Source organism: Mus musculus, chromosome 1, assembly GCF_000001635.26.
Source record: "Mus musculus strain C57BL/6J chromosome 1, GRCm38.p6 C57BL/6J".
Lineage (NCBI taxonomy): Eukaryota > Metazoa > Chordata > Mammalia > Rodentia > Muridae > Mus > Mus musculus.
This window is the reverse complement of record NC_000067.6, coordinates 87,845,430-87,860,402: the sequence shown is the minus strand read 5'-3', so window position 1 is coordinate 87,860,402 and position 14,973 is coordinate 87,845,430. Positions and strand designations below refer to the sequence as shown.

The 14,973-nt window shown below is 47.2% G+C and overlaps 1 protein-coding gene and 1 long non-coding RNA gene across 6 annotated transcripts in view; one reads left to right on the top strand and one right to left on the bottom strand.

The window, feature by feature from the left end:
• Dgkd (diacylglycerol kinase, delta) overlaps positions 1-7,139 on the bottom strand; it is a 91,914-nt gene extending 84,775 nt beyond the window's left edge. For 3 of the 5 annotated variants that reach the window (XR_003955002.1, XM_006529472.4, XM_006529471.3), the window contains exon 1: positions 6,947-7,139. Coding sequence is in view for 3 of the 5 variants with exons in the window: in XM_006529472.4 (XP_006529535.1) it covers positions 6,947-7,102 (156 nt within the window). In the remaining 2 variants the exon portion in view is untranslated. The remainder of the gene's footprint in view (positions 1-6,946) is intronic. The other 2 variants (NM_177646.3, XM_030253733.1) reach the window with 2 other exon arrangements.
• On the top strand, positions 6,104-7,056 carry Gm19582 (predicted gene, 19582). Its single transcript, NR_136921.1, has 2 exons — positions 6,104-6,432; positions 6,545-7,056. It is a non-coding gene; the product is annotated as a predicted gene, 19582 (long non-coding RNA).
• Positions 7,140-14,973: the final 7,834 nt, after the last annotated feature.

Below are 14,973 nucleotides of genomic sequence, written 5' to 3'. Positions count from 1 at the left end.
AGTTTACATACTCTCTCTTAGCTGGAACTTAAATCCACTTAGAGTTCTGTGAAGCTGGGCTAGGCGAGAAAGTACTTACTCTGCTTCTGTGCTGAGCCCCTCCTGCTCTCTCACATCCAGCACAGCTGATGGACACACTGGGACTTTAGACTCCTGACTTACTACTTGCTTGCTTTTTGCCCCACCTGTTCAGTATCCTTTTTTCTCTCTTTTCCTGCCTTCTTTCCTAGAATTTATTATGTCACTTTCCAGTCCTTGACTTACATACAGCATCACACAGTCCATGGCTATTTTAGAGCTACTACACAGATTAGGACTCTTATCCTTAGCTAGTTTAACATTCTATAACTTAAAAAAGAGAGAGAGAATAGTTTTACAGTTTACCTTTTGACATTCATGACATTATTGTGTTTAATTCTGTATGTTTTTAAAACCAAAGTCAGAGTTAATACTCACAGCCAAGAACCACTTGGTCTTTTTCACACACACCCTGCACATTGCTCTTTATCCCTTCCAACAATTCTAACCTTTCACTTGAGATCATTTCCCTTTAGATAAAGCAAACAAACAAACAATCCTTAAATGTTTCCTTCTTCAGCACACTGTTTACTTGGGTGTGCATAGTACTTGGGGCTAGCTCATTGCTAGGGGATGGTTTTGCTTCATAAAGAATCCTTGGAGTCAGCTTCTTCCAGTACTTAAATTTCAACTGACTTCTGGGTCCTATGCTTTTTGTTAGGAACACCACTATTAACCTCACTCTCCAGAGAGGTTTCTCTCTAACAATGATTTCTGGTCACTACACCTTTCACCACTGCATATGGAGTGCTCTGTGTGTGCCTTTCATGTGGACAGTGCCTTCTATTGGCTACAGGATGGCCTCAATGAACAGTTACCCTTTCAAGTCCTGTTTCTGCTCAAGTCTGTCTCCTCTCATGACAGTCAAACATATTCTTCAGATGTTTCCCTTTTAAAAATTATATTTATATATTTATTTTAAGTATATTTATATATTTATTTGGAGGGGGAAAGTTTGTGCTGTGATATGCATGTGGAGGTTAGAGGGCAACTTTCTAGAATTGGTTCTTTCCTTTCACAACGTGGGGCTTATTGAATTCAGGTCATTGGGCTTGGTGGCAAGCTCCTTTTTCCTCTTAGCTATCTCACCAGCCCCAGATATTTCCATTCTTCATGTCCTTGTTTCTATTTCCTTTGTACTACAGTTTTACGTGAAGCACTCCACAACAAAAGTCAGCCCCCCAGCCCCTTCAGTGTCAGCCCTACTATACCCTGTGCTAACATCCTGGACCTCTGGAACAAAGCCCTATAGCCTACAAGCCTAAAAAGATGGAAAGTTTATTGTCACAGTGCAGAAAGCCAGGTCTGAAATGCAGGGTCAGTAGAGCTACCTCTCTTCTGCTGGTCCCACTGGCAATTCCAAGCTCCCTAGGCACTGTGGGGTTTATGGGTGTGACAGTATCCAGCTGTTTCTGTTTGTTTGTTTGTTTGTTTGTTTGTTTAAGGGGTTCCTTGTGTGGAAGTCAGAGAACTATCCTGTAGAAGTAGTTTTTGCTTCAACCTTTTCGCAGGTTCTAGAGATCAAACAGGTTGCCAGGTTTACACAGCAAGTGCTTTATTTGCTGAGCCATCTTGCTGGCCCCGGTACCCAGCTGTTTATATATTACCTTTTCCTCTGAGTCTTTGGGTCCAAAGTTCCTCTTATAAAGACTCCAGACATCAGAGTTCACCCTGAATTCAAGATCCTTAGCTAGCTGCAAAGATTCTATAAGGTCATGTCTGAGGTTTGGGTCAGATCAGATTTGGGGAAGACACCATGCCCACTACAGACCCCAGTCCTAATTCCAAAGGCAAATGCAATTCCAATGTCACATTCACATTCATCAAGGGTCATGGTCCTCTCCGTAGCCTAGCCAGTATCTCACATCAGACCCTGCCACTTAGCACTGCACTCACCAGTGTGGCTCAGTCTCTCCGCTCCCCTCTGATCTCTCTTCTCACACTTTGCCAAGGTCACTTCCTCAAGCAGTCCTTGGCAGTTCTCCCTGTGTTTAGGTGAGTCTCACCCTGATGTCTTCTCAAAGCACCCTGGTCTCATTAACATCACCTCTTCTTGTTAACCTCATGGCCATCCTGCCTATGGGCTCCTGACTAGACTCCTGCCTAACCTCCCTGAAAGTTACTGGTGTTCAAGAAAACACCAAGTGCCTGGCATAACACTTAACATGTCAAGACCTGGAGTCCTTGCTAAGATCAACCAAAACAGCTTGGGATGGCAGCTATCATTTTCTGGGTTTGAACCTTGCTGAGGATTCCATTGATGGGTGGCAGTTTCTCCATCTAGGTAGGGGTAACTGGTCTGGTAGGGACAGGACCCCTATATATGTGATGTTATACATAGTAAAGTCTGTGGAAGACTTGAACATATATTTATATGGGCTGCAAGTGTAGCTCAATGATACAGCACTTGCCTAGCCCACATGAGGATCTGGCTTCATCTCTTATTTAGCACAGGAAAAAGAAAAAGAAGTGGGGAAAAAAATCTTATACCACTTCACACTTACTAGATCAGCCATAATAAAAACGATGGTGACTATGACAAGGATGCAGAGACCTGGAGCTCCTCACATACTGAGGCCAGGACTCGTGAGACAGCCCAGCAGGTCCTCAAAATGTTCAACAGTGTTTCCATAAAGCTCAAAAATTTTAGCCGGGTGGTGGTGGTGCATGCCTTTAATCCCAGCACTTGGGAGGCAGAGGCAGGCGGATTTCTGAGTTCGAGGCCAGCCTGGTCTACAAAGTGAGTTCCAGGACAGCCAGGGCTATACAGAGAAAAAAAATTTTTTTACTCCTAGGTGTGTGTGTGTGTGTCTGTGTGTCTGTGTCTGTGTATGTATGTATGTATGTGTGTGTGTATATATGTATGAAAACACATCTATACAAACATGTACACAAATTCTCACAGGAGAGTTATTAGAAAGGCCAAAAAGCAGAAGTAATCCCATTAACTGATAAATGTACAAAATGAAGCCTATTTCTACTGCAGAATACTAGTAAAAAGGAATGTGGTATTGACACACAATATAACTTGGAGGAATCCTGAAAATATACCGAATGTAAGTATAATGATACAGTATATATGTGAGTATTCCAATGAAACTCATCACTTTATATGCTAATTTTTTAATTTAAATATGCTTAATGAAAAAAAAACACAAAAGACAGCATACTAAACGACTCCAGTTCTAAAAACTAAACAGCATGGGCAAGCACAGAGACAGAAATTACATGAGCAGTTGCCTAGGTTTGAGGGAGCTGAGAGGAACCAGTGATGAAAAGTTCTAAAATTGGCTGTGGTGACGCTTGCACAACTGTGAACATGCCAAAAGTCATCCAACTGTAGAGTCTTTGTTTTGTTTTCTAAAACCAGATCCTGTTAATATAGCCTAAGCTATTCCATACTCTCCTGCCTCATCCTCCACACCACCTGGGATTAGAAATACCACTATTCCCAGGCAAACCACTGCTTACATGAGGAAATCAAATGACACGTGAATTATAGTCCCTTTTTTCTTTTATTTTTTCTTTTACTTTTTGAGACAGAGCCTTGTACCCTGGGCTAGTTTCCAAAGGCGACCCTAAACTCCTGATTCTCTGGCTGGGGTTACAGGCATGCCCCATCACACTGGCTTCACACATGCTAGAGGAACACACTACCCACTGAGCTACTTTCCTAGCCATAGTTGTGTTTCATAAACCTGAGCTTTTCAAGTCTTTTAAAACTTGAAGGCTGGGGATGTGGCTCAGCTGGTAGACAATTTATCTAGCATTGAGGCCCTGAATTCAATTTTCAGGATTGCAAAAACTAGGCGTGGTAGGGCATATAGCATATACTCAGGAGGTAGGGCATATAGCATATACTCAGGAGGTAGGGCATATAGCACATACTCAGGAGGTAGGGCATATAGCATATACTCAGGAGGTAGGGCATATAGCATATACTCAGGAGGTAGGACAAAAGATCAAAAGGTCAAGGTCATGCTCAGCTGCACTGCAAGTTCAAGGCCAGCCTGGACTACATGAAACCATTTCCCTCCAAACACTAAAATAAAAAATAAAACTTGATCCCTTTACTTACTTTCTGTTACTTTTCATTTCGCAAAGGAAAAAAAAAAAACACTTTACATTTGACATCAAAAATATAAACATTTCTTCAGGGTGTGGTGGCTCATGACTTTTATTCCAACACTTGGGAGGTAGAGGCAGGCAGATCTCTGAGTTTGAGGCCGGCCTGGTTTATAAAATGAGTTCCAGGTCAGTTGAGGCTACACAGAAAAATCCTGTCTCAAAAAAAGAAAACTTAAAAAGACAAAAGAAATGCAAACATTTCTATACTCAAATAAATCAAAAAAAAAAGTTAACTTTTTAAAAACCTGTAACAAAATTCTATCTTAAATAACAGCTTCAAAGAGTTACACTGCTCTTTTCTCAGATTTCAAAATACACTCCAAAGTGCTAATGCACATACTGCTCAGCGAATTAGCTGTCTCTCTTTCTACTACCAACCCAACTATGTTATCATTGTGTAGTTGTCAGAAAACACAAATAGAGCCATGTGGTTGCTGGGGGCAGTTTCAACTGAAAAGAATTCAAAGAGGGGTGGGGGAGACACCAATCAAACATGTCATAAATGGCCACCCCAGATCTGCTCCATACATCTAATTTTCAGGGGAGGCTTAGAGAAAACTTTCAGAACTCCTTGTGACCAGAAGTACATGGAGCTTGGTGAGGTTTCTTTCTCTACAGGACCACCCTAGGGTCTTGGTTCTCAAAGCATGCTTCCTGGACAATAGCAGCAACTTTGGGAGCCTGTTAAAAATATACTTTCTAAGGCCCCACCCAGTCCTTCTCAACCAGCATCAGAGACTTAAGAGGATCCTCAGGGGATGTGTCTGCACTCTGAAATCTGAGGACCACTACCAATTCTCTCCTGAATTGTGATGTCTAAAGGTTACAGTAAATTAATGTGTTTGAAGACCTGCCATACATCCAGCTCTGATCCTGGATCAGGGCCCTCTGACCCATCCTCCGTCCTCTGTTTTCAAACTGCAGAGGGGGTGACCCTTACAAGCAGGATTCCCAGGCAAAGGATTAGTATATATGGAGCAGCAGCTCTGCCCTCCCAGAGCTCTGACAGATGGGACTCCTCTGACCCAGTTTCTGGAGGGGCCCATTGGCCCTGGAGTCTGATGTGGTCTTCTCCCTTTGACCTTCTTCCCCCACCCCTGGGTGGTAGCAGTGGCTTCCTGCTAATGGCCTCGGCTCTGAACTGCCTCAATGCAGCTCCCTCTCTGTTCTTCAGCACCTGTGTCACAGCGCCCCTGCACTAAGCTCTTCTGGTCAAACAGTAAGAGTGGGTTCTGATCACACCATTTGGAACTTAGCATTATATGCCACACACATATTACCAGGAAATCTTTGTGAATGGCCTCTCTGCTACAAAGGGAAGTTATTGCACACAGTAAACTTCTTATTTCCCACTTCTTAACAAGCTCTAGCAACCCAGAAGAAAAATCAGCCTTGAGCTATCTGTACAGCAGATGTGAATGTATTCAGAACACAAGTCCTCGGGTGTATTTTTAACACCACAACTGTCACTCCTACCAACAACAACAACCAGAACAGCTGGTATAGCAGCTATTGTTTTTGTCCAGAGGAAAGGCAGGGAGACACCTCCTGACCAATAAAACTCTGGACTCAATGCAATTTCGGAGGAGTCCACCGTCCCCACCGCGATCCTGGCCTTCACTCACCATTCCCCTCAGTCAGAGAGTCTGATCTGCCTCACACCACTACCTATCTTAAGGACCAAGCACTAGGAAAGGGCATTTCCATTAGTATCAAGGCTCCTTAAACTTGTTCCTGGGGCTGTAATTGTTATAGCTAGAATAACACAGGTGTTAGGTCCCGTGTGCTGAATGACTTGGGTACCACATAACAAATGGACCACGTCAGCACCTAAATGGCACCCCAATCCCCAACCCCGGCAAGTAACAGAGGGTGGCAGATGATCAAGCAAGAAATGGTTTTTCCAGTAAAGGGTAACTAACTGGCCTCGGAGGAAAAGCGCACTGCAGCAGGATGAGCAAGCCCGTGCCAGCCGGAACTGCCAAGGCTGCCCCACGGTGGCAACCTGCTAGCCACCACCTGTCCAGCCACCTGCCTGAGGAAGCCCTTCCAACAAGGAGGGCTCACCTCGGCAAGAAACCATACGCAGTTTTCAAGAGGAACCAGAAAGGAAAAGCAAAGGGTGCAACTTTATTCTTAGGGAAAGACAACAAAAAGGCATGTGTCTCTCTGCACTGCAACCCGAGCGGCTGGAGTTCTCCACGGAGAGAGTTCTGAGCCCAGCGGGTGAGGAGTCCCGGCTTTCCCAAGGAGGGAGGAGGGTGAAAGGGAGGAAGAGAGGGAGGGAGAGAGGGAGAAGCGGCCACTACACGCGCATCCCTTCCCTTTCGGAACATAGGGGTGAGGACCCCGCAGCGGGCTGAGCAGTGGAGGGAGAGCCTGACGCAGGTGAGTACGGGAAGCTGCACCCGGTGCTCAGACCTACAGACCCCCCAGGCCTCGGGGAGCACGCGCCTGCGGCCCCCGCAGCGGTCCCCGCAGCGGCCCCAGCAGCACGCCGGGCCTCGGTCTCCTCAGCGGCGGCGCCCACCTGCGCCCAGTCCCCGCAGACCGGTCCCCGCGGCCCCGTCCTCGCGGCCCGGTCCCCGCGGTCCGTTAAGCCGCGGCGCGCTCGGCCCCGTAGCAGCGACCGCAGGACCTCGGGCCCGGCAGGGCCTGGGCGGCCGCTCGCACACGGTCACGGGCCTCGGCAGGGACCGCGGCGTGAGGGGCGCGCGCCCGGCCGACGCCGCGGGCTCACCTTCTGCCGGATCTGGCCCGACGTGGACACCTTACGGATAAGCTTCTGCGGGGAGCCCGGCTCAGCCTCGGGTTCACTGTCGGACGACTCCTCAGGCGGCGGCGGCGGAGGTGGCTGAGGAGGACCCGGCGGAGGGGCGCCCGCCGCCGCCGCCATGCTGCCCGGCCAGCGCGCGCGCCGCGGGGGGGCGGGGCGGGGCGGGGATGGGATGGGCCCAGCGCCTGGGGCGGAGCCTGGGCGGGGCGGGGCCTAGAGGCCGGCCGCCCCACCCCACCGCGCCCCCATAGGCAGTGGGCGCAGACGTAGGCTTGCCGGGCCCTTGCTGGGTTGTTTCGGCCTGACCCATCTCTTTCCTTCTGATGTCTTCTGTCGTTTTCTTCTTGGAACACAATTTCTAGTTTTTGTCTCTGAGTACACTGTTTTATCACTCATACCCGAGTGTAAGTGATCTCTAGGAGGCCGCTGGACTATGTTGGTGAAACAGTTTACAGAGTGCGTGAAAGTACACCCAGAGGGAGAACTTCTGTTAAGGCCACTGTTAAGGAAAGATGGAGAACCGGGGAACCGTGTTGTAGGCAGAGGCTAGATCTGTGCAAAGGCCCAGAGGCAAAAAGAAAAAAGAAAGGAAGGAAGGGATTTAGAGGGGCTTAGAGGGAGGAAAATGGGACTAGGACAGGAACTGGAGAGCTTTGGGATCGAGGCTCTGAGGACCAGATACGGGATTGGCCTTTTCTGCTGAGACCTGAGGGCAGCAAGAAACCCGGTTGGAGTTGGGGGAGTAAAGAGGTAGATAAGCTGAGCCTGGCTGGGTCACAAAGCGGAGGATCTATGAAGTATTAAGGCAAATAGGCACTCTGAATTACTGGCTGGGGCTGAGAGATAGAGAAGGGAACTGAGATTCAGAAGGGAGGGATGGGGTACTAGAGAGACATAGCAGAATGAACTCTGAGCCAAAGGAGGACCCTATGCAGTTAGAAAAGGAGTGGCTTCCGTTTGGAGTTTTGTTTTTTTGTTGTTTTGTTTTGTTTGGGCATATTGAGATGGAAAAGGACTTGGGGCCAACCAGGACAATGTGCTACCTTCCTGCTCTGCTCTGCTCTAAGAGGCAAGTCAGCAGAGGACCACCTTGGCTATCCCTTCACCCTTTCAGAGGCTGCTGCTGGAGACCCACCAATCAGCAAGCTTTGGGCCTCTGGACAACTGGACAACTCATTCTAGTGGCAATACAAGTCAGATACCACCAGGAACCACAGGAGGTTCCTAATCTGGCACAAAGATGAGGCCAGGATACTGACCTCCCAACCAGTACAGAGGATGACTTTTGTGAAAAAGATCTGAGATGCCTGGATGAACCAGGACACACTCCACCTATGCTGTAGCCACTGGCTACATACAAGTACTTATATTTAAATTCCTATTAACTAGTACCAGCCTAGGCTAAAGAATGACATTTAAGAAAAGAAAAGAGAAAAAGAAAAAGAAAAAGAACCAAGCTGGGCAGTGGTGGTGCACGCCTTTAATCCCAGCACTCAGGAGCCAAAGCCAGCAGATCTCTGAGTTCAAGGCCAGCCTGATCTACAGACTCAGTTCCAGGACAGCCAGGGCTACACAGAGGAGACCCTGTCTCAAAGAAAACAAAAACAACAAAATTTCAGTTCCTCAGTGACACTAGTCAACATTTGCAGCACTGAATGGCCTCATATGGCTTGGCAGCTACCATAGTGTATGTACTTCTAACACAGACAGATTCTATAGCACTTGATAGTGACAACTGCCCATACTGAGCTCCTGTGCATGCAGGATGAAACACACAGCCCTCAGCCATACCCCACGAACCAAAAGGAAACGGAGCCCCTGCCATGGAAGTCTCAGGTATCACTCCCCTAAGGATGCTAGGGAGGCAGGATGTGAACTCAGACCAACTGATTTCCTCTGTCTGGGTACTACAGGGTTGGTCTCCCAGGAAGTCAAGGCCTGGGGGAAGTTCATAAGTAGAGCATGGGCAGAGAGGCAGAGTGTATGTGGCCGAAGGAAGTTTCCCATGAATCATTACTGAAGTCTTGACCTCTGGGCCCTCAGAATGTGACAGTATCTGTAGGGTGGGTTTTTAAAAGGTAATTGTGGGGCTGGTGAGAAGGCTCAGCAAGGAAAGGTGCTCACTCTCAAGGCCCATGACTTGGGCTCAATCCCTACAACACATATGGTGGAAATGAAAACAAAGCAAAAACAAATCGTCCTCTGAACCACATACTTGTGCATAGCACACATGCCCATTCACACGCACTAAGTAAAATTTTCAATTGTAAAAAGTATTGGCCAGGCACATGCCTTTAATCCCAGCACTTGGGAGGCAGAGGCAGGTGGATTTCTGCATTCAAGGGCAGACTGGTCTACAGAGTGAGCTCCAGGATAGACAGGGCTACACAGAGGAAACCGTGTCTCAAAAAAACAAAAGTATTTAGCAAAACAACAACAACAAAAAGAGGACAGTATATAAAAAGAAAATTAGGAAAAAAAAATAAAAAGCAGAGCCAGCTCTGATGGCAAAGGCACGGTGAGCCAGCCCTGAGGGTGTGAGATCATGTGAGATCATGAGATCAGCAGAGCTGGCCCCTGCTCCTCACAGGCTGCAGCCCTTGGGAGAGTGGCTCCCACACTTTGATTGGGCAGCACAGTGGAGTGGGCTCTGGTGGCATGAGTGCAGGTGAGCTGGCCTGAGGGCCTGGGAGCAGGAGTATGTGCCCTAGCTGGAGCAGTGCAGGAGAACTGGCCCTGGTTGTGTGGATAAGAGAGAGCAGGTGGCGGGCTGACCAACTCAGCTACCAGCCAGGCCCAGATCCAGGGTTCTGAATTGGCCCACCCCAAAACCTATATCATCTCCAAATGATTGGGACGTGTGAAATCGCCAGTCCTGCTGTTCCAAAGCTGCAAGATCACCATGACACAGGACAACAACAGGATAATCAAGAGGAGGATCCAATATTGATAGTATCACAGAAGCCAGAGATCTTGAAACAGACCCATAGTGACTCATTGCAATGAACATTTGCAAGTGAACAAGAGTTGACAGAGGGACATACTCTGGGACACACTGTGACACACTACAGCTTTCCACAAAGAGATGTTTTCTATGTTTTGATTTTGTTGTTATATGTTTATACATGTTTTATTGGGGGAGGGAGTTGGTTGTTGCAAGGGCAAAGGGCTACATAAAGGGACAGGAACCTGGAGATGAGTGGGACTGCGGTGCATAATGTGAAACTCACAAAGAATAAAAAGCTAAACATAGGGGCTGCAGAGATGGCTCAGCGGTTAAGAGCAGTGACTGCTCTTCCGAAGGTCCTGAATTCAAATCCCAGCAACCGCATGGTGGCTCACAATCATCCGTAATGAGATCTGACCGTAATGAGAACCTCTTCTGGTGTGTCTGAAGACAGCTACGGTGTACTTACATATAATAATAAATACATCTAAAATGAATGTATATCCTTTTTTAAAAAGTTAAATATATAAAAAGGAAACTATAAAAAGAAAAAAGGAATAAAACAAACAAAGAAAACTATGTTAAGATGAGGTCATTAATGCCAGGCAGGAAGCTGGGCCAGGAGGGTCACAAGTTTGAGGTCATCCTGGACTGTTAGCTAGACCCTATCCCAACTGAAAGAAGGAAGACAAAGAGGAGAAGGGGAGGGAAGCAGAGCTCCTCAAGCACCGGGATTGAGAATTATACCCTGGGTTAAAAACGGATTAGAGGCAGGGAAGGCACTAAAAAGAGCTTGTAACCGCCCTAGGTAATGGTGACCCGGCTAGGTCTAATGTCATAGATAGTCTTAGAGATAGAGATGATAACTGGAGACAAAGCAGAAGGAAGAAGATGACCAACTGCTGCTCATAGTGCAAAAGGGAAGTGAGACTCTGGATGCCCTCCCATGAGGGGCTTCTTCTGGGAGAGTGTCATCAGCAAAAGCACCAAGACATGAGGAAGAAATAAATAGGTTTGGCTTGAGAAGTCACGTGTGTTTGCTGCTGGAGGCTCAGGGTACATCTGAACTCTGGAGTTTATGGTTTTTAGTAAGAACCATGACAGCAACGGCAGTTAGCAGGGAGAAACTGTGGGCAGATGGGAGGACGGACAGATAGCTGCAATTAGAAAAAAGCCCTGGAGATTTTCACAACCAAAGAGCCTAAGGAGACAGGATGACTGTCACATGGATCCCAGACATGATCTTGGAACAGGAAAGGCCACTGGGTAAGGAAATCCGAACAGAGTATGTGTTTAGTTTAATAATAATGTGTCAATGCCACCTCACTTGGTGCAGCCACTGTATTGCACTGATGATGTAAGATATTAATAATAGGGGAAACAGTGTGGGTGCTTCAGTGCTCAGTTTTCTGTAATCCTAAAACTATTTGAAATAAAATGTGCTTGGGAGAAGGGTATTCACCTTGAAAATAAGTACATTAGGCTCTGAAGACAGAACTTGAACATGATTTTTTTTTCTTTTTTGACACATGAAGCAGCCCTTTTGTTCCCTGGTAAACGCACAGTGTGGTTCCCTTGGAGATCTCAGGAAGGGCTGAGCCATCAACTCCCCCAAGACCGGCTGGCTAGGAAGAACGCATTCCCTCCGGTGCCTCTCTCCCTGCGTGAGTCACACAATGAATCATGTCTAATGATGTGCTGCTGCGCCCTGAGTTTACCCCACCTGGAGGGCACACCAAGGTGGCAGTAATAACACACCTCCCATCCAACCTCATCTGTCTCAGTGACACGCAAGGAAGAGGGCCGATCTTGTCAGAAAGAACCTCCTGGCATGAATGTTTCCACCTGAAAACCTGGGATGACCCTCATTCTCCATTAAGCAGGACAGCTTCTCACTGCATGTGACAGAGAGATTCCCTGGCTCCCAGGGCATTTGTAACAACCAAAAGAACGAACACACACACACACACACACAGATGTGCATGACTTCCACCCCTACATGCCCCGCCCCACCCTCCAACCTGTTAACTATCCAGCCTATGAAATGAATGGGAAAGCAGGCAGTAAAACATGTCTAAGGAGCAGGAAACCCAACAGCTCCGAAAGGAGTCTCTGTGTGGGAAAAAAAAAATGACAGAGAAGTAGATTCACACAGGAGAAGAGGGAAGACTGGAGAGACTCAAACTGGATAGGGGACTACACTATAGTAAGCACTTGTCTGCAATATTGTACTACAATTGCTTTGTGAAAGGAGACCACTTCTTAATGTATGTCCCATGAGAGCTCTGTCACATCTCACAACTACATGTGAAAGGCAATTGTGTCTAACATTTTCAAAGAACTAAAGAGCAGCCACTGTTTAATTATAAACACTCTCCTATCCTCTCTGACCCTCTACACTCCCCTATCTAATCTCTCTGAACTGCAGTTTCTCACCAAACAAATGGGTGGTGGTATCAGCTGTTGGAGCAACTGGGTGTCATTCGTGGTGTGCCCAGCATAAGGCAGGCATTTAATAAATGGCAGGAATTCGTGCTTTTCCAGCCTATGGTTGCTGGATGCAGAACTTTGTCCCAGATGCTTCCCCTGGGCTGGTGAGGTGGCTCAGTTAGCACTGGCTGCCAAGCTTGACAACCTGAGTTGGATCCCCAGGACACCAGAGAGAAGGGATTCCTGAAAACTGTCCTGACTTCCACATATATATGACAAGTGTATATCTATACATACACACTTAAATACACACATAAATGTGATTCTAAACAAACAAACAAACAAACAAAAAGCCCAAAAACTGTGTCTTAGGGCTGACCAGATGATGCAATGGGTGAAAGTGCTTGCCATCAAGTTCTTCCAACTTTGTCCCAAATGCTCCTTTGTGCAACACACTCAACTCCTTGTACATTTTTTTTTGTTTTGTTTTGTTTGGGCTTTGTTGTTTTGTTTTGTTTTCTACATCGTACATATCCCCAAAACCCAGCCACACTTTCGACCTGCTCTCAGACTTCCTGTCTTCTGAGGTTTCTGCATGCCAGCAAAGAAACATGTGCAGGCTGAGCAGAGCCAGTCACACCCACATACATACAAAACAGAGCCAGTAGCACACACATTCATACAGCAGAACCAGTAAAACACACACACACACACACACACACACACACACACACACACACACACACACTAGCAGTCTTGCTGGGACACATTCATACAGCAGAACCAGTAAAACACACACACACACACACACACACACACACACACACACACACACACACACACACACTAGCAGTCTTGCTGGGACAGCTGGCTGCTTGTTTCCTGCCCCCACTCCCTCTGCAGCTGCAGTATATAAACAACCCAGCACCTGGAGGCCTGTTTTGGATGTTTTAGCACAGAAATAACTTGGAGGGCAAGGGCTGTTCTGACCTCTAGTCTCCAGGGCTCAGGCTTTGGCCCTTCCCTCCTGGCTCTCTCACCCACACTGCTCCAAAGGTCGGGCCTATTAATGTCCACTCTGACTTAGGATGTCCTGGGGTCAAGCAATGCAGGAACCAACAGGATGGTTCTCTCACCAGGAGCTACAAGGCAGAGTCCCAGCCTCCTTGGCTGGCAGGCAGTTCCACCCACCAGGAGCTAACCAGTGCAGATTGCCTGTCGAAAGGCAGGGGAAAGAGATCATGAGGAAGTACCATGTGGGCTACCCCAAAAGCATGCCATCCCTTTGCCTGGGCACTATGACAATGCCCTACCCCCTGCCCCCAGAAGAAAGATAGACTGTGTCTGTGTCCGCCCCCACCAACCCGCAATTTTCTAACTATATTACCATTTTCATAGCTTCAGAAATGAGTTCTCACCTCTCCCAGTACTAGGAAACCCCAAAGTCAGCACACGGGTCCACCAAGACTTGCTTCGTCTGTGTGGCACCCAGTGTAAGGATCCCAGCTATGCCTGCACACCAAAATCCCAAGCACCATGGCACACGCCAGCCTGAAAGTTCACTGTTAACTTGGGTGGCTTTTAGAATCTACGAAGGTATTTATTTCTAAGGAGGTTTAACCAAGGGGAGGGGATTTACCCTGAAACAATCAGGAGAAAGCAAGCTGGGCACCAGCATCCATTACTCTCTGACCACAGCTGCAGCTTCTTCATGCTCCCCACATCACAATGGACTCTACTGCCTCAAACCATAAGCTAAAATAAAACCTTACTTCCTTAGGTTAATCTTGTTAGGTACTTGGTCACAACAGTTAGGAAAGTAATTAGTTACAAACACGTACACTCTGCCATTAGTGAGTAGGCTGAACTATACAGAAATCTCCACTCTTCCTATCCACTCATTAAACATAGATGAGAATCATCTATCCATCCCATCTTCCTCCCACACCCCAATGCACACAGGTCCCTTCCATGGATGTCAAGAGAACTGTTTGGTACAATATAGAATTCTGGACACTATGGCTAGGAATGGCCTTCTAAATGACAGGGCCTGAAAGAGCCCCTGTTGTGCCTCCTTCCCCTTCTCTGACCACAAGCATTCTCCACTCCTCCTCTCCGTCATAACAATATGATCATGAAGTCCATCTGTCTTGATAAACCTGTTCCAGGCCTGGCCACTGCTGGCCAGGAGATGCTGGTCCACCAAGCCAATGCTGGGCTACTCAAATTCTCTTTTCCCAGAAGTGCTATCCAGAACCCAGACAGCAATGGTTAGGTACAGAATGGCTTTCTGGGTGCCAGTCCAAGCTTCTGAGCTGAGTTCCCAGGACCTTCATAGCTTCTACCCACACTGAGTATGGCAGTAAGCCCAGGTACTTCCTCAGTTTAGTTCAGGGTTTTTTTTGGGGGGGGGGTGTTTTTGGTTTTTGGGGTTTTTTTGGACACTCCAGGGACAGACCCCCTTTTCTGTTCTGCCCACCTTTATTAACCAAATCTGGTTCGTTACTTGTGTCAAATAGAAAAAACTTGATCAGCCATGGAAAGCTTGAGGAGGGATTAGACCCCAAAGTGGAGTCATGAGGGGATTTTTGTCTATACTTGTTTTCTGCTCTAG